Below are 20,775 nucleotides of genomic sequence, written 5' to 3'. Positions count from 1 at the left end.
AGATTTAGCGCTCGTGCAGCATAGCTTTCCACGTGTGCGCTTTTTACGGAAGCTTCCGATTTAGACGGGTGCTCGCGCGTTAGCGGCAATAAAGATCGGCGATGCGAAAGTTCGATAGAATTAGAAAAAAAAAAGAGAATAAATCAAATTGGCGCAAACGACTTTCGCTTGTAAACGAACGAAATAGAAAAGGAGGGACACAAAACGAGGACGCGCGTCGGCTCGTTTTGATTTCACTCCACGCATGGGTGGGACGCGTCATTTTGACGAACTATGGCTAACGCATCCACGCGATGAAATTCGGTTTCGCTCGGGTACGTACTTTTTTTCGTAGTTTTCCACGTCCAGAAGTAAAACCCTCCTGTCCGTCATTACGTATCGCGTATTGCCTAAGTTGAGATTATTTTTTTCGCTACACAGAGAGAATTTTCTCTTAAAATTTACCCTCAAAATCTAATAATTGTGGGATGTGTGACCTCGAAGAATTTTACTATACTTTTTAGTAAAATTCACTAAAAGTATAGTGAAATTTACTGTGCTTTTAGTACAATTTACTAAAAGTATAGTAAATTTTACTAAAAAGTGTAGCAAAATTCTTCGAGGTCATACATTATCCCACAATTATCAGATTTTGAGGGTAAATTTTAAGAGAGAAATTCTCTCCGTGTATCTATCAGCATAAGAATATATCGCAGTCAGATAAGATAATGAAGAAGTACCTTTCCTAGATTTATCGACGCAATAAAAGCGTTGTGTGAAATATCGGAAAGATGCATTCCGATCCACGGATCATCAAAGATCTGTGTATCATAAAGTGAACCGTAAAACGCGCATTTTGCTTTGTTGCCAATGAGATTATGTATGATACATTTGCCGATATCTCCATCTTTTAAACGAATTCGCCAATTATGCCATTAAATTGGTATCGATACCATGCGCCAAGCCACGTGCGATAAAATGATTTAAAACTGCAATTGATTATTCTTCCTGTTAATCTGTCCTTCCTGTTACGCAAAATAAAATCTCATCAGAGATTTCTGTTCAACCCTTGGGAAATAAAAGAAGTTCCGAAGTCTGTTATTTATTAACGGGTTAAGAAAGATTTCCGTAATAAAACTCAATTCCCGTTATTTCCGAATGGGAATTAAGTTTTACATTTCATTTAATATATCTTGCCTTTAATTTCTCGATTGTCGCTGCCAATATCGAATTGTCGATCCGCGAAACCGCTCAACATCAGGCCGATAGAGCTGTCTGCGGTCACGTTGGTATTAGCGAATTGAGCTTGCCCCATCGCAGCGCGCGATACGCGTCATTGAGCTATAAAAGTGCCGGAGAAAATATGCGATACGCGTTTGGAAATTCATTTTCGATGTTGAGCGGCTTTTTCGGCTTAACCGCTCGACAATCCAAACACAATCGTTCCGCTTCGCGAGCTACGCGTCGAACATGTAGCTGTTTCCGCTACGTAACAACGTGGACGACGATGGAAGATACTCGCGTTTACTTTTCGCGGAAATTCGGAAAAATATGTGCCGACTGCGACTCGGCGGAAGGAATGATTTTTTTTCGCCGGCGCTTAAAAGCGTTACACGAGCGCGTTGTGTGTCAGTGGAGTAGTCGCAGTATAGTCAAACATCGCGCTACAGTCAAACACTGCGCTGCAGTCAGACACTGTGCGGCGAACAAATAATAATAGTATATTTAATAATAGCACGATAATATATTTATGTAGCTAAAACTTTTGCATAAAATATAAAATCAATAATCTGAGAAACATTAATTTAGTGATTTAAAGATTGGACTTGAAGATTTAAAAGATTTAGTAACTTAAATGCAGGATTTCAATTACTGAAAAATTCAAGCGAATGAATAAATTAAATATTCAATCATTTGAGAGTATATGAAGATTTATTATAAAAGTATAATCCAAACCTGGTCATTTTTAATTCCAGACGTAAAATGTCAGAAATATGTATATTTCCGTGAAACAATTCTTCTTAAAAACAATTATCACAAAATGTGATAAACCATTAAAAACTTTAAAAATTATAAAATTGTCACTATCCTTTTGTTGCTTTAATTTACGTTTGATATATATGATATTATTTACAATTGAATATCTTTTTATCTGAAAAATCAATTATGTATCAAATATTAATTAACTTAATTTTACTTTATTAGCTATGCATAGATATTATATTCTATTCTTTGGCATCATTTACGGAAATAGTATATTTATTGTACGAATGTAATAGCAAATTAATATCAAAATGATTCGACGAAACAGAAATGAGGCTGGGAAATATAGTATTGGATAGCTAGTTGGCGTCGTCATTTCGAACTGACTGCGCCATTAATGTTTCATTATTGCCCATCATTTATCCAGCCTCCACCATTGTGCCGCGTTAATGAAACGATCCCGTTTCTCTGCGCGAAATATCGCTTCAAAAATTATCCAGGATTAGCGTCGATTTAATGGTTTCATATCGATCTTGCGATCATTCGTTGGAAATCATTTTTCATGAGAGGGGTGGCACATTATAGAATTTGTTGAATCGTGCAATGTACTATGTTTAATTTACTATTATCCAGAACATTTGCAGAAGTATCAAACAAAGTGTAATAGTATTTTTTATATAGAGTTAATTTATATTATATAATTTTGTATTTTATTCCTTTTTGTATATATCAAACAATACTTTAGAAAAAAAAGTTAGTGCTTTTACCATACATACGCTCAAACAACAAACATACACAAAAGCTGTTTAGTTGAAATGTTTTTCAACGCCAAATATTTTGTTTTATATGACAAAAAATTTAGTTGTTTTTGAAATATACATATAAATAACGAATATTTATTTATTCAACAATTAAACAAAAATTGTCTCTTTTACCTCAACGTTAAATAATTGTCTCTTTTGCTTCAAAGTTGAAATTGTCTATTTTGCGTCAATATTGAATTCGGTGAAAAAATCGCACGGTTAACGAACTTAAATTAAAGGTAAAGATTCAAATTGTAAACCACATTTGCAATTTTTAATTCACATATAAAACTTTGCAAAGTTCTAAAAAAATTGTAGACTGACATATCTCCATTATTTATATGCAGCTTTGAAATAAAACCGATAAGTAAAATTTAGTTTATTAACATATCGATCTAAAAAGTACAGATTTCAAGCTGTAATGCTTTTTTTGAAAATTTTATTGCGATTATTTTTGACGAAGTTATATTCTCTTGAAATTTGCTGTTTTTTTAGAACAAAATAGATTATTTTTTTTAATTTGCGGTAGAATATATAGTTCTTTGTTCAGTAAAAAGAAGAAAATTATTCAGTTAATATAAATATTTTTTATTTACAAGCATAACAAATTATATTCGCATAAAACAAAATATTTATTGCTGTAAAAACTGCCTGAATTAAACAACTTCCAAATATTAAATTTTTTTTCCTGGTATAAATTTATGTACTATATGTATTAATATTATATTTTATTATTACTGCTTGTTTATTGTTATTGCATAGATTATTACTTATCGCATACGCACTATTTAGTTCCAACAATTTGAATTATGAATAATGAAACGCGCGTAATTTTGTATCGCACACTTCATAAATAATTGAATCATGTCTTAAGATCTTCCCGAACATGCGCAAACTACAAACTCAGCACGCATATGCAATCTTCCCAGCGTACTACCGGCAATAGAGATTATGTAATTTAAGTACTTAAGTCGGAGTAATTTTACATCAAGTACACAATCGTTTATCGTAAATCGATTTAAAATTGCAATGTTATTGCAACAAGACTTCAGTTATTTTTCTTTTTTATAAATATTTTACTTTTATGTCATTCTGTCCATTATGATTTTCTTCCTAACCCTCATAAGTTATTTAGAATGTTTTCGCCATCTTCTCTTAAATCTCGTTGATTTAATAATTACATCTTCCTATATAACTAATATTATATTTATTTTCTGTGTTTTTCCTCAAGAAACATTATGATTGTATGATTGCATAATTGCAGTGTTGATATTAATTAAAATTCGTAGCTAAAGCTTTTATATATTCTACCGTTGATATTTTATCATATAATTATTTTGCTTGGCGGCTCACACGCATGCCAATGAGAGCGGAAGGTACATCCAACCGTCAATGTGAGGAAAAGAGTAAAATCGTGTAACTGCTTTATGGCGTTCCGCGAAGCTTGGGCTTAACTAAGTTACTCGGTTGAACTTTGGGAAACTCGAAGGCGCATACAGTTTCCATAAATTACTCCTTCACGCTCAAACATTAGGTTTCCGCGTCGAGCAAGTCGCGCTTTTAATTATTTTTGTGGTTCATCAAAAACGAATATCAACTTAAGTGTGTGTATTAAAAAAAGAATTTGTTCTTATATATCGAAATATTATTTTTAAAAAATCTTTATATAAATTAGATACGTACACAAATATATAAAAATATAAAAAAATATATAAAAATTATTATTAAATAAATTCAGTTTAATTCCATATATACATTCGAAAATGTATTATACCATGGAATAAACTTATCCAATTATATCAGAATGCTCAACAAATTCCAAGTGCTCTTAAGCTGCAAACAGCAGAAGCTGCCGGAGTTAACAAATTACGTTCGCAACAAACGAACTTTCGTAAAATTTTCTTGAATGTGTTCACGTTATCCAGGGAAGGTACACGTGCAAGGGCGACGTCTGGGCGTTCGCCGTCACGCTGTGGGAAATTCTGACGTTCGCACGGGAGCAGCCCTTCGAGGAGTTTCCAGATCATCGAATAGTGGAGAACGCGACTTACTTTTATCAAGAGGATGAGCGAAGGGTAAGTGCGCACAGTAAATCTCCGACTTCTTTTCCCTCATTGTGTCCGGCGTACTTAATGTAATGAGCGCACTGAGTACTTGATTTCGCGTTGAGTGCCTCGCGAAGCTTTCAGGGCTTTGAACGCCGCTATTTATTCCGACTTTCAGACTTCTGATTACCTTACTCCGTAATTCTTGCATCTTTTTTTTCCCCCCCTCTCTCTTTTTTCTCTGCGTAGCTTCTTTTAGGAATCCTGGACGTATCCCGTTTCTCTGAGAGGCTGACTGTGGAACAATTAACGTCATTGAAAAAGCAGGTTTAATAAACGCGTACGGTGTCGAACATGTAATTACAAAAGTGGGTCGCGAGTATGTTTCCATGAAAATGGCAGAACCACTTACTTAGTAATTCATATAATGTAATAAATATTGCGTCGCACTCGAACCCGTCGCGTTTATTTTCCCAACATCGAGAGTACTTCAAACTAAAACATCGTATAAGAATTGTTATTTTGCTCTCCCGGTTTTGTAAACTGTTAATATTTACAAACGATTAATTGCATAACAAATATTGCGATTAATTACGAGCGTGAAATATTTTTATTATGTCTGTATGCCGTTTATTTCTGTAGCGCCGCATGGAATTGTAATGAGATTATTCGCGAGCAATCTTTTTATTTTGGTTTGCGCGAAAATACGTCAACACGTTTATTATGTATTTCATATAAAGTGTTCAGCTCGCGACACGTACATAACTGATGGCGTTAGAATCGACTTGCGTTTATTTTTACACAGATGATACTGCCGCTGCCAAAAAACTGTCCTAAAGAGATCTATGACCTGATGCGCGAGTGTTGGCAGAGGAACGACGTCGACCGACCAAACTTCCGCGAGATCCACCTGTTCCTGCAACGAAAAAATCTCGGCTACAAGCCCGGTGAGTCGAACGATACTTGATATAGAGAACTAGAAGGCTGGAATCTCATCCGGCTTTCTATGATCGGCGAATTAAACGGCAATTGGTGGAACTGTCCCTCATCGACCAAGCTAGACCAAGTTAGACCAAGTTAGTACCTAGGGTGACGATCCATAAATCGGCTGTAACGAACGTAATTGTTTGCAATGGCGTGGTCGGATGCGTTCACCGTGTCGATGATGATCGTCGTACGATAACACTTAAGAGGAGAAGCCGTAGGAGTCTACGAATTGATCGCGCAAAACCTTCTACGGTTCACGACATTAAGAATCACAGTTCTCTTGTCAACGCTACACATCGCTGTAAGCTTAGTCGATAACCGGTGTGAACCGCACAAATCATTGTTGCCGTAAAATGCAAACTACTGTACAAAAAATTCGCTTTTTTAATTTTTTTTCCAACATCAAAACTGTTATCGCCGCGAAAACTGGATCGGCTCTCTATTTCGATACTATCAGGATACGCATAATCTAATGATGCGTAATGCTTGACAATAGCAATAGAATGTTAATTTTTTTATACGCGTGCAATTTTTTGACCTGAGAAATATTAATTTTTATATACATTCTATTTGACTGACATATCCAACTCGATTCCGATCTTATTCTTGTGTGTGCAACTTCTTTTCGTTTCTCTTCTCTTTCTTCGCGCGCTATTCTTATATTAATCGCCTACAGAAGTTAGACGCGTTGACCAAAACGGATAGCCCCGCTATAATGACACCGTGAATCCACGGCATCGTATCCGAGCTCGAGCAATCGAAATGGATAGATTATGATTTTGATCCGTGGCATTCGATACGAAATGGGAACGTCACTAGTGTTGGCAATACGAGGGGAGCACGTTCGATAAATCGCACATACGCTGTTCCGAAATTGATACTGTCAGCAAACAAGCTTATGATATTCCCGCCGTAACGGCACTCGTGTCACGTTCGGGATATACGTGGATCGGACTCGAAAATCGTGCGTTGTACGTAACATTTCTGCCGACGAATAACGTAGTCATTTTCTAAAACTCTAATTATTAAAATTTTAAAAAGTAGATTTTATCCAAGATTGAAGTCCGCCAACTTTCGTCGTGGGATTACATTTTTGGGCCTTTTATACGTCGGTTTCATAAACGTATTTGCAAAAAAAATTTGTTTTCCCAAAAATATATAATTATATATACATATATATACGTGTATACATATACCATTTTTAAGATAATTAAGCGAATTGTTGTTTTTAGGAAAGCAAAATCTCTATTATGAGCGTATACGATCGAGTCGATTATAATATTAATCAATGTATTTCCGGTGATGTTTAACGAAACTATTTGTACTCTTTGCTATCCATTTTATTTTCCAAGCTATCATTCGAGAAGACAAATGTAAAGACAAGGCTAATTATCGTTCATTCAACCGTTTAATTGCACCGACCAATATCCTTCCCTCCAATTCGGACGACGATTTCTCGTTAACTTTTTAATTGAACACTCGCCACAGTGGCGCACAGAAAGAATTATATACGAACGTCGCTTCAAGGAGCTTATCGATGCACAAAAAATTGTGAAATGGGTTAAGAGGAACATTTTATAAAATTAAACATTGCGCCCGTACAAGAAGCATTTTTCGAAGAGTACGGGAAGAGGAGTAATCTTAAGCCGTGTTAAGTTTGTGTTAAGTTCTCTTAAATTACTCTTAAGCTTAAGATGCGCTTAGCCGAAGTGCATAAATGTTTGACAATACCATTAGAGGTTGCAGTATAATATAAATTCATATAAAGTGTGTAAAGAATGTTGAAGGATTTAATCGATAATGTAAATTATTAGATTATTGTAAGACCGGCATTTTATTGGCGGTCGTATCGCATAATCGTTTTAGGATTGTTAATTCTATCGATACACACAAAACTTCTCTCGTGCCCCGTTGCTCATCTTGGGCAAAAGCTGTAGGTTGGATGTACCATGATTTTAGGGGGAAAAAGGAGCACATGTGACCTGACGTTAAGTTTATAATGTGGAATAGAGATAGACGATTTACCCGGCAAATGTTTTTGCTTCGTTTCGCACCCATAAAAATCCGGTTAGCTTTCCGAGCGGTCTACAGACTACTAATCAAATGTTTGGTGTAATAAATTTATTTAAGCTGCTTTTTCTTTTAACGATAAAATTTCTGAGATTATTTGTTCTCTGAATTTTTATGACTCGCTACTCAAATCAACACACATATTTCAGCAGTAAAATACATTTCCAGGTAAATGGCTATCGTTAGTATGAAATACTGAAAGACTTATATACTTGTTAGAATGATTCTGTACGTGTAGCGAAGGGAAAACAATAATTGTGCGAAACACGACAGAGATATTCCGTGACGTTCAAAGACTTGTATGTACGTCGCGTAAATCCCGATATGTTATTCTAGGTACCTAGCCTTACGCAGGCTCAAGAGACTCATGCTCGTGATCTGTAAGATAATTAAGAATAGAACATATAAGCGATGAATGTGTACGGTTAAACAATTATGGAAAAGAAGGATTCTCGTTTCTTTTTACATCGTGTTCTTCGCGGAATTTCAGATTTATATCAGAAGTAAAATAAATTAACAGGATTATCTATTTATCTTTACTCTCGGATAAATACGTAAGGTAAATATGATTAATAAATATCTTTCATAATTTTTTAATCTTTATATTTTCTAGTAATACTTTGTTTCTTTTATTTTTTTGTTCAAATTATGAAATATTATTTACATTGTTAATTACAAATTTATTTGGATCAGGATTTCAGTTTCTCTAAATCAATGATGAATAAATAAACGATAAATTTTTATTTATTTTTGTTTGATTATTGTTTTAATTATTGTGGAAATGAGAAATCTAATGTTGACAGTTGATGATTTGATATATATGTTAAAAATATCTTAAGGACTACTGCCACTGCGTTAGCGAAACGAATATATCGAGTGATATTCATCGTGGACTTTTAATTCGAGGTTCAGCGATCAATACTTTAAAAATGATCTTAATTCTTTACATACTCATGTTCAATCTTTTAAATGTATGTAAATGGTACGATCGCCAGAAAATCCAAACGTTCGATCCTGCAGGACTCACGAATGTATCTTTTACAGGGCCGATGTATATATATAATCACTTGGGAGAATATATAATGTAGCGATAATTTTAGACTGACACTTCCTGCACGATCGAACGTGACTCAAACTACGTTATACATATTTCTTCCTACAAAAAGAAATATAAAATTAGAATCTTCCGCATATAACTTTTTGTATCGGTCGTTTTAATTTACTCGAAGGGAAAAATCCATAAAGTACGTGGTTCACAGCGTTAAATATTCAACAAAAATGTAATGATTTATTTTATATAAAAAAACATATCATTTAAATAATGACATATCTTTCTAATGGCAGATCTTTCACAATTATCATTGGAAATTCGACATATCGTATACATATCGTTATCTTTATTAGTTTGAAAGATGATTGATTTTAGTAGTCAATTCACAACGACAAGTTCTTTCTGTAGGAAGCGTTCTCCTTAACATTCAGAGGAAACCATAAGTGTGAAAATTATTGTAGATTATTACGTAATCGAATCAACTCCGCCGACTATTTATTCTCAACATAGTGATAATCTATTAAGGTGGACGGAAGAAAATACTTTGTACAATTTTTTAATAATGATACCCCCGTAACTGTTGTAAGTGCATCCAATTCCGATCTCATATTATACGTTTCTTCCAATAAGCGCATCGGCGAGATGGTTGAAAGTGAATCAGGCCGCAAAATCAAAAAATTCCTCCCACTGCAGAAGTATCTTAAATCACGCACAGTGATATTTACAAACTGATATAGTGTAATTATTAAGATTAAATTAAGTTAAATAGTATGAGGATAAGGAAGATTTATAGAGCAAAACGTTTGCAAAATTTATATAATGAGATTTTGTACTATCTCGAAACGTCGCTTAATCGCCTAATACGTAACACAATTCAGTGCATCGACCAATACGTCGAGGAAGACAATATCGCGAAATGTGCTTCAGCAGTGGTACGAAATACGATTCAATGAGAAAAGAACTTTACCATTTCTCTGGCGAACGAAAAAGATTTACACAATTTATTCGGGCATCGCTCGAGCGTATCCACGTTCGCTGGAGTCTGATTTTCGTTGAACAACGCGTTCTCTCTTTTACCAGCTCAAACGAGCTCTATTTTTCATGCGTACGCAGCCAATGGCAGCGGACCCGATCGCGTACTCGCCTCTCGCCGTTAGACGCAAACAAAAGTCGAAACTCGGACGCTCCGAGTACACGCGGATTCCGCGCGTTTGCCGATGGAATTTAATATCTGCTGCCTTCGTTACGAAACACACGGCCATGCTTTTTTTCCATCCCTTTTCCCCCAACTCTTGTTCGCCTCATCCCTCACTATTCATTCTTCGCGCTCGTTTCTCAATGCAATCGAGGAGGCATCAGCCGAGAGAGAGACACGATCTTTGCTTAAAATACACAATAGAATCGAACGAAGTGGAACAGCATACAAATCGAATTAAATTCCTGCATCGCGTATACGTAATTGTTATTCGGACTCATCGCATGCCAATTTGAAATTCTTTGATCTCAGGTACTGACAGATCGCACTGACATGACTTGCGCGAGTAAAACATCTGCGAGAAAATTTGATAACTCGTAACTCTTAGCTTAAAATTTTCTATGAATCTTATGAATAAATAAAAATCTACGTTTGTGCCTCGCGTAAAATTTAATGCACAAAAGTAATCAGTAATTCGTGAATTTAACGTAATCTTTCAGGTTTCTATGATTTTATTTTCAAAATGTTCCGCGTGAGGTTGCTTCTGATTTCTCAAACTTTCAAGTTATATGAAACATTGTGCGATATAAAGGGCGTTTTTATTGATATCGTGTAGATCTGTATATCCTCAGTTTACAGTCATCTATCATATCACCATTGTCTGTCGAATAATTTAAGTAAAAAACATGCTCTCTCTCTCTTTCTCCCCTCCCCTCCCCTCCCCTTCCCTCTCTCGCCTACGACAGCCTTTGGACAAATAAATATCGTCGTTCCAGGCTGCTAGACATGCATGACGAAACGGCACACGCCAATCTCTGCGTGCAAATATAAACGGTGAAATGGGTTGTAAATAAGCAGACTGCGCACAGTGGCTAGTATAGGGCCAGTTATCTATTGTTATCGGCGGACATATTGACTATTGTACGGCGATCAGACATACCTTCCTGGCTATCCCTCTCTTCCCTTGCGACCCTGTATAAATGTCACGCAACTGTATTTAATACGTTTGTACATAGCGATTCGTTTTCAATAAATATTCAACGCTTTGATTTCTGGGCTTGTACATTCTTTTGCATAAAACCGGCGCGGCTCGACATTCACGCTGATGTTTGGAACGAGGACCGCGAAGCTAAGGTAAGTAAATTAGTCATGATGTGCTTCCCCTTTCGAGAGGCCTTAAGTTACCTTGTCAGAGATATGCATGATAATATCGTGCTTGAAAGCTACCACCTTCTGTAACACGAGCGTGATAAATACGTTACATATATATATATATATGCAGACGGTATGCTATAACAGTATAATCTCGCAACTTTTATCCTTTTAATGTCCTTTTAAAATTATTTTCACTCTGAAGATGGTGGAAATGTAATTACATAAATTAGGTGAAGTATTTACCGCGCGAGTAATATTCTCGGAAATATTTCCAAAATACGTCACTACGCCGTAAACTATATCTGCAGACGCAACCTTTCCATTATCTCGAAGCATTCGCTCTTACTTCCACTTATTTCTTTTCCTCCTCCCCTTTCCCGCTCTTAATTTAAACGGGCACGCTCGAGTTTCTCGATTCGTTGGGACGTACACTTTTTTTTTGTATCTCCCCCCCCCGTAAAAACATCCTTTAATTAAGTCGCTCCGATTCATTACCGTCGCACGAGACGCGACATATCTGTCGTTTCGTTGAATTCTGCGTCGCGAAGATTCTCCTCGCAGCGTCGCGAAATTACCGATTCGGTACGTAAACGTCGCTCATCATTTGCTCGGTTCTCTCGGAATTAAAATAACACTTTCTTTCGGGACAAATCACTTTATTTCGGGACGTAAATTGTTCAATAAATTGCCCGCGTCGCGCGTATTGTCGAAATTTCGTGAAAAATGTCCGTACTCGCTTCAAACAACTTTAAATCAATCAAACCAATTCAACGAACTCTATTGGATCAACGTCAATGGCACAATATCGCGTTTCTTTCAGACTACGTCGGTCGCGCTGTATCGATAGGGATATACGATAAATCATTACCTTCTCTCGTGCTGCCCTGCCATCGTAAACTTTTTTACCGAGCGGTTAATGAAAACGAATTGCGTTTCAAGCCATCGACATGGCGATTCCTTGCGGCGACACGCACCAAGCGACACGTACCCCCGACAAAGAGAGCCACGACACAGTGCGTGTATAATTGGACTCCGTCCCTGTAGTTATTTCTACGAATAGCCCTTATCGGGATAGCATCACGATGGATTTGCACGATGTGGCTGGGTATCTGATAAGAACTCGCGCAGCAAGCGAGGCGGGCACTTCAATACCTGTATCGCGTGTGCCCTGCGACTCTTACGGCCATTGAAAGTTAAGGGGCGAGATGTGAGAAAGCTCACGTTGAGATCAACGCTGGCGTTAACCCGATGCGAAACGTTTCGCCCGTGCCTTCGAAATTTTCCTGTGTCCAATCAGATTGTGTACGACAGAACGCTCGCTTTCCCCCGGGCAAGCAATTCGATCATTTTGATACCCGCAAGGCAAAGGACTTAATATTTCAGATGTATGTGGCATAAAAGGCTGTCTGAATTTCAAAATCTCTAAAATTATCGTCATCTTTATTGCGATTGCGAACGAGCGTTTAGAGACCAGCATGTAAAATGCGAGTAGTTTCTTTGACCTAAAATTCGATTTAAAAAAAGATGGATATGTTTGTCGATTTGAATTTGGGCTCGTTTGTACTTATATCGTTATTCTTCACACGCATTGAAGCAAGTTTCTTTATCCATTTGTTTGATCGTTTGGTTTTAGAATTTTAAAAAGTCCTAACGTATTGAAGCAAGAAGGAAATTATTTTAAAATGTCAAAACTTTCATAACCCAGACGTCTAGGGACTCTAGGGGATCTCGAATGACGTGGTACGGTTAACAGAGTATGATAATTATGCCAAACACAACCTAAAAGGTGCCTCAAAGGGAGAATATTCTTATGGGAATTCGGATTCCCTTGTTTGAAACTCAATTTCTTTTTATCGTTTCGCTTCAATAAGATACTTCCGATATTATCGTAATATCTATTTTTTCTTAACTCTAACATATATATGTTGCAATAAATATTTGTGAATATTAATAAAAAATAAATTGATTTTTTCCTAAGGTGATTTTACTAGTAGAGTTGAAAAATGTAATAACAAATGTGTAAGATATTTTTAAGATATATTCTACCAATAATATATTTTATATTGGAAAGTTTATTAGACATAATGAAACGAAAATATTTTCTTTAAAATATTTTTTTCACAATTACAGAAATAATTACACTTTTTTATTGTTTCGTGAAAAACAACAATTTTGAAATATTCAAAAGTTGTGTGTGTAAATACAATTCTAAAAATAATATTTGTTAAATCATTAAAATAACTATACGAGATGCTCAAGCTAATTGCTAGATTGTCAAAACTACCTGTACTTTTCTTGGCTTTCTTAATAAAAATTATGTACATTTAAAAACTACAAACGTTTGTAAAAAAGCAGGATGCAGCATGCCAATACTAAATCAATTTGTATAAGCGGCAGGTATCAAGAGATATATATATATATATATATATTGATCGATTGGTTGCAGTCAGATCGACAATAAATTGGTTTAGTTTCTATTTTTAAAAAGAGCATATCCCGTTTCCATTTTTTTTCTCCTGTCAGATTCAACTAGTCTATTAGTGATATTTCTGCGAATCGTGTTTTATGATTACTAAAAAAAAAACATACAGAAAGACACAATCGACATTAATCTGTCGTGAAGCATTTCCCGAAGCTTCACGAATCTCTCGTTGTCCTGCGGGATTATGAACAGTGGGATACTACATTCTCCCGACAATGTACGATAACAACCCGGAAACTCGGCCCCAAGGTAGCGACGAGGGAATGAAGGATTGCTCTGTTCCAGCCGAGTCCAGCATAATCAATACACAGCTATAGATTTCCTCCTTCCATAACGGAGAATATGCCTGTACGTAATTGTATATCCTTGAATCCAATTAAACATAATCAGCGAAATTAGATGCAGATTATCGCACATCCTAGAATATTCAAGTCTATTTAAATTTAGCCTTTTTTTTTCGAAAATGCTATCTTGACACTATTTACTACGAAAGAATCCGCTCTATACATGTCGTCACGTTATTAATCTTCGAAATATAAATCTGTAATTGTTCAACAGTTCGAGTTTTCTTGTCACAATTAATTTTTTATATCACAATTGGTATTTTTTGGATTAAAAACGTAGGATAGTAAGAATTGATGGAATGATTGATTCTAATGATAAAACCATAATATATTATTTATTAATAATTAATTTAAAACATATGTATGTACACAAAATATATAATAAATATACATGTATCTATACATATATACAGGTATCTTAAAATATTTCTATAAAAATGTCTATATTTGAAATACATATATATATATATATATATATATATATATATATATATATATATATATATATAGTCTGTTATTAAATTACTGTCTTCAGCAATATATTTGTGTATCTATTCTTCTCATTCCGACAGCAGTAAATTGAAGAGTTTCTTACAAAACCATACAATTTTTCTATTTAAAAAAAATCTGAGTTCACACCAAATTACGCTCCATCAGTAGCGTCACACAATAAATAATTTTATTCTGACACAAAAAATGAAAAAAGACAAAAATATAAATAAGTAATAGATACATAATCTTTTGCAAGAACTAAACAAATCAAAAGACTTTTTTTGAATTCCTCAAATATTAATCGTAAATCCTACATTTTTACCCGTATACTTATATGTCTGGAGAAAAATTACCAAATTTATATAAGGAGAAATATAAAGAGATATTTTTGTTAAGATTTGCCTTACAAAATTTTGCAAAATATAAAGAATAAATTGTTGCTTTAAATTTTAAATAATATTTTCTTTTTCACTTCTTATCATTATTGATATTATAAAAAATGTTATAAGGAAGGTAATGTAAAAAATATATAATAGGGTAAATAAATATAAAATTTCCGTAAAAATTAGGTAGGTCAAACAAACTTTGTTTTTTATCTGTTTATTTGGATCTTTAAAATATTATAATTAAAGCCTATAATAAACAGTTTAAAGAAAAGCTTTCTGTTTCTAAAAAATTTAACTTTGAGTAGAGAATCTTTCAATTACATTTAAATTGACAAAAACTTAGTGTAAATTTATTTTAAATAACATTAAATATTTTTCGAGACAATAACAATGAGCTGGCGTGTAGTCTTAATATTTTTTAACAGTATTCGCCATATTAAGTACACTGACAGAAAAAGATACTTGATTCAAATAAATATTTTTTTAAATAGTACTAATAACATATATTATAGAAAATTAATAATATTTATTTATTATTAAAACAAGTAATGCTTTCTATAATTTAGAAAATATTACTTGTTAAATAAATATTATTAATTTTTTATAAAACATGTTAGTACTATTCAAATAAATATGTATTTGAATCATGCATCCTTTTTTGTCAGTGTACACAAGAAATTGTCGCACATTAGTACGTCAAAATTTAAGTAAATATATAGCTCTGCATGTCGTTGTATTTTTTGTGATCACTGAAAATAACATAAAACACCAAACATAATTATTATTTATGAATATTTAACGATTACTAATTTGTGCAATTAATTAATATTCACGATTACTAATAGTAATTAACTTCGTAATCGCGACGATAACTGTCAAATATCTTATAATTTATTTAATTAGACTACGGAATAAATTTGAATCTAATTACGATATCTCATTTCATTGCGTTTTAAATGTTTTGCTCAAACTTAACTAACTTAACTTTCTAATTGCAAGCATGGAGATAATGCACGAATCGCGAAATTCAAGTATTCTCGAAAAAGCGTGACGCCAGATATTTATTAATAATATCTGTATTTCTACGCTTGTTTGAAATGTGCAATATCGAGTTTCTATTGTACATTTTCGGACGGATTATCGTATTTATCTCAATTAACTCGACAATAGTATCATACTATGAGATAAAATACCGCGAGATTTTTTAGTTCTCTTACATTACTTTTACATCGATATAAATTTAACATGAATAAATTGTTTAAAATGTTAAATAACAATTGCACATTGGCTCATGCAATTTTGTTTCATATATCTCGAGCCATTGTATATACAAGACTGTCGCACTATCATTTGCGCACTGACACTCGAGTAGATCGGTAGCTTTGCAAGCCGTTCTGTCTTTGTCGCGCTAATATCTCTGGAAATACCATCACACCTTGCAAATAGCTCTCATTTCGCGTATTTACTTAACTTTACGACTAACAATTTCTAAAAGTGCCAGGACAGTGGCTACTTATGGAAAGTAGGCTACTATCTTGTGCGTTCATTCATTTTGTATTACATTTTACTCTAACTTACATTTAGATATAATTTATTTTATATTATTATTTTAAGAAAGAGAGAGAATAACAGTCAGAAGTAACGATTTGTCAAAACGAACAATTAAAAAACCGTAGTTTCTGACAATCATCTATTGACATATAGAAAGTAGAGCAATAATTTTAAATGGGTTCAACATGTTTTTTTTTATAGTATAAGAGAGGAATTCAAAACAAGTTCAGAATACATGATTATTGAACAAGATTTAAAAAACGATAAAAAGTTTTTTTACGTTAACTTACGTTTTATTTTATTATAATATCTATTTTATCATTTGAAAATATATTACCTTTTATAAACATTATAAATGGTATTTAATATATCAATTAATATTAAAATTTTATTTTATTATTATTCGATCATCTTTATAAAAGATATTCAAAGTAACGGACAGTAAAAATTATTATCGTACGATAACCCCTTTTATATCATGTAATTTTGATTACATAAATTTTCCTCTAGACTTTATAGATTCAAAGATATTTAAAATAGTAATTAATAGTTATTATTATATACTAATAATTATTGCCCCTGTGTGTGTGTTTGTTTGTATATAATATTGCATTAATATACCTTTATTATGATCGAGAATGCAATTAACATTGAAAACACCCTACAAGCTATGAAATGGTAATTGCAACGTTTTTACAAATATTGTATTGTTGCGTGCAACGAAGAAAACTGACAAAAGGAAAAAGGAGCCTGGAAAACATCAAGCAACACTGAAACAATCTTAAGTGAGTAATTTGTTTATTTATATGATACTTGTTATTTGCAAAATTAACCATCTATCTTTTTTAATTATTTCACAAACGGCGTAACAAAATATATATTACATGTGCAATTCTTCTATTTAAAAAAATTATTTGTAAAATAAGAAAATATATAGAGTTACTAAAAGATTTATACACGATATTATATTTTTGCTCTCATTTATAAGTAGAAGCTAAGATCTATACAGATTTTTAGAGGTTCAAATGTCGTACAAGCTGCACAAGAAAGCGACACAAAAATTTTTTAATCATGCATATGTCATTCATTAAACATAAAAAGAAAGAATTGCTTTATTATCATACTAGCTATGCCCTGCCACGCGTTGCTGTGGCTTTCTATTCTTATGCTACGTTTTTTTCAAATTTTCTTTGCTTTCGTTGTTTAACTTTCAAGAGCCTTGCTTTACTGTTGCTCTTTTTATTTTATTTTTGAATAAGCATTTATCTATCTTTAATAAATCTAATATTCATTCATTCACGTACTTCTAACTTTTTTTCTAAAAGATGCCGTGGATTTAGAAATCCATTCAAAAGACTGTTTTAAATAATTTCCTTTTTTTTCAATAAAATAAAAGCCATTTTTATTTTTCTTATTACCTTAATTTAAACACAATAGAAACATTCTTCGCCTTTACCGGTCTCTCCCGTCTTTCCCCGTCTCTCCCGCTCTCTCCCCGTCTCTCCCCGTCTCTCCCGGTCTCTTCCGGTCTTTCCCCGCCTCTACCGGTCTCTCCCCGCCTCTACCGGTCTCTCCCGTCTCTCCTCGTCTCTCCTGGTCTCTCCCCGTCTCTCCCGGTCTCTCCCCGTCTCTCCCGGTCTCTTCCGGTCTCTCCCCGCCTCTACCGGTCTCTCCCGTCTCTCCTCGCCTCTACCGGTCTCTCCCATCTCTCCCGGTCTCTCCCGGTCTCTTCTCGTCTCTCCCGGTTTGTCGGATATCCATTTGGGGAACAACAAGAAGAAGAAGAAGAAGTCTCTCCCGGTCTCTCCCCGTCTCTCACGGTCTCTCCCCGTCTCTCACGGTCTCTACCCGTCTCAATGTGTCAAAATTTAAATAATATTAATGAAAAACTATTTTTTACACTTAAATTATGGCCATCATTTTTGAAACACACGGGTATTTCCAAAATCAGACCCCATAAGAATACTCCCGGTTATGAATGCAACGTTGTGTCAAAATTTCAAAGCAATCGGTGAAAAACTTACGGAGATTTTAAATGAGGAACAAACATTTACATTTTTATTTATATAGATAAAATATTTTAATTAACAATGTATACTTAAAAATAAATTTAAAAAATAATTTTCCTTTATAAAAGATTATTAATGATTATATTTTAATACAATTCTTACAAAATATTAATTTTATTTTAACTTTTTTTTAAATTAAGCAAAACCATTAAGCTTATCCATATTTATTTATATTACTCGAAATAAATATATTATCCCTTTTCCACTTTTCCAAATGTAATCATTCTCTACAGTTATTATAATTCGCAATTGTCAATTCATACGATTTGTTAACTCTCATGATTAATAATCCGTACGTGTGTCGAGGCGACTATTTATTGAAACAGATATTCCACGCGATTTATTAATTTTTGATCAGAATTCAAACCAATAGATAATGTATATTATTAATTGCCCTTTCATTTTGTAATTTTTATGAATAGTAATTATCGGCGATACGATTAATTCTTTTTTTTTATAAAATATTTCTTCATAATATTAATATGTTATAATAAAGATATGAAGAAGTTACTTCTAGTCGCAAGTAACTTTTTCAAATTTTTTTCAAAGATAACATATATAAACTAAAATGACCAATTCTAAAGCATTTATATTAAATGGTTAATAATTATTGGTAAACGCAATAAAATGTATTCATGCGCAAAGATGGATTGGCTATCTAAATTGTTGCGTTTCCGTGATACTAGTTGTTCTCCTATTATCCGTGTCTCGTTATCGTTGCCAACGAACGAATATCTCTCGTTATAAATGGGAATTGTTATTCATGCTGAAAACGGCATTCATACAAATGGGAAAAACTGCGTCAAATTTGTCGATTCTCGTCGCGGTATTCGAATGCTGCGTGTTTTTGAGTATCATACGAACGTTTAAAATGCGTAACAATGATATTGTCGATTTATTAAATTTCTATTATTTCTGAATATATACAGTCTGATAAATATAATTGTTTAACATTTTCCTTTTTTCTTTTTCAAGCTTTCATTCCTATCAACCTAATAATAATTAGGTTGATAGGAAAATAATTGCGGTTCTTTTGTGTTTTAAAGTTTAATTTTCTTTTTTTCCTAGCTACTTTAAATGATCCAGAACTGTCAGATAACTCTCATATAGCTTTTATACAAATTCTCGAATTGATCTGCTTTAACTCTTGCTTTTAATTATTAGTCGTTATCAACTGCCAACGTAAGCCCGCGAGCTTCTCATCTCCAAGGGTCTTGTCTCCAGCGCGAAATTTTTGAAACCACCTTATGTTCCTTTACAGTACCCTGGCTGAAAAGCGTTGAGTTTGCAAATGGTTTTTGTTGCTTTATTACCTTATTTGAACTTGCATAACAAAATTATTTTACTTTGCTTTTTTATTTATAAAACTTAGTACTTTAAATAACATTAAAAACAAAATTATTGTTACCAAAATGTAAAGCAAATATCTGTATTTTAAAATGATATAAAATATAAACGAAAAAATAAAACTTTATTTGAAAAAAGAAAATTAAATTTTGAAATACAAGAAACTGCAATTATTTTCTATCAATCTAATATTCTAATAGTATCGCTATTAACTACAATAAAAAGCCTAACTAGTATATTATTCCTTTTAACTAAATTATCCGCTTACATGCATAAAAAATATCGATCAATTAAAATCTAATACACTGTTAAATTTATATTTGTGGCGGTTACACAACCACAACGATTGTGCTAAGCGACATTTTGTTACTATTTTAAAAACAAAATGTATATATATATATATATATATATATATATATATATACGCCCATGGTTTATTATTAGACCATGAATTCTTATTAGATAAAGTACCAATATTCTTGCTGCTCTAATATGCATATAAAATAACTGTGAAATTTTTGGTCGTTTCCAAATGCACAAATAAATAATATTTGTTGCGAATAATCGAACGAAAATTAATAAACAATAAATAAATGGCGAGCAATGGATACTTACTTTAAACGTTACACATAACGTTTTTTAGAAAAAAATATTAAAAATAACGATCGAGGAGTAGAAGAATAATTTTAAAATGCTTTTTCTAAAAGCTTATCTGTATGTAAACTATATTTACTATCAGATACTTATACAATTGCAGGGACGGATGCTGCTGCTACATTGTACCGAAAGATAATCGATCGTTTATAGCGGCTGTAAATTCCCGCGCGCGTACCGTA

The 20,775-nt window shown here is 33.4% G+C and overlaps 1 protein-coding gene and 1 long non-coding RNA gene across 3 annotated transcripts in view; one reads left to right on the top strand and one right to left on the bottom strand.

Annotated features, from left to right (window-relative positions):
* The window catches only part of LOC105835660 (discoidin domain-containing receptor 2), a 195,741-nt gene extending 184,579 nt beyond the window's left edge, over window positions 1-11,162 (top strand). The window contains exons 18-19 of the mRNA XM_036293746.1: window positions 4,691-4,840; window positions 5,616-11,162. Coding sequence (XP_036149639.1) covers window positions 4,691-4,840; window positions 5,616-5,777 — 312 coding nt within the window. The 3' untranslated portion in view covers window positions 5,778-11,162. The remainder of the gene's footprint in view (window positions 1-4,690; window positions 4,841-5,615) is intronic.
* The window catches only part of LOC105828424, a 282,603-nt gene that overhangs the window by 117,579 nt on the left and 144,249 nt on the right, over window positions 1-20,775 (bottom strand). The gene's annotated exons all lie outside the window — the stretch shown is intronic.

The sequence above is a fragment of the Monomorium pharaonis genome, chromosome 11, assembly GCF_013373865.1.
Source record: "Monomorium pharaonis isolate MP-MQ-018 chromosome 11, ASM1337386v2, whole genome shotgun sequence".
In the NCBI taxonomy this organism is placed as follows: Eukaryota; Metazoa; Arthropoda; class Insecta; order Hymenoptera; family Formicidae; genus Monomorium; species Monomorium pharaonis.
Note: the sequence above shows the minus strand (reverse complement) of the source record. Positions and strands in the feature narration are given on the sequence as shown.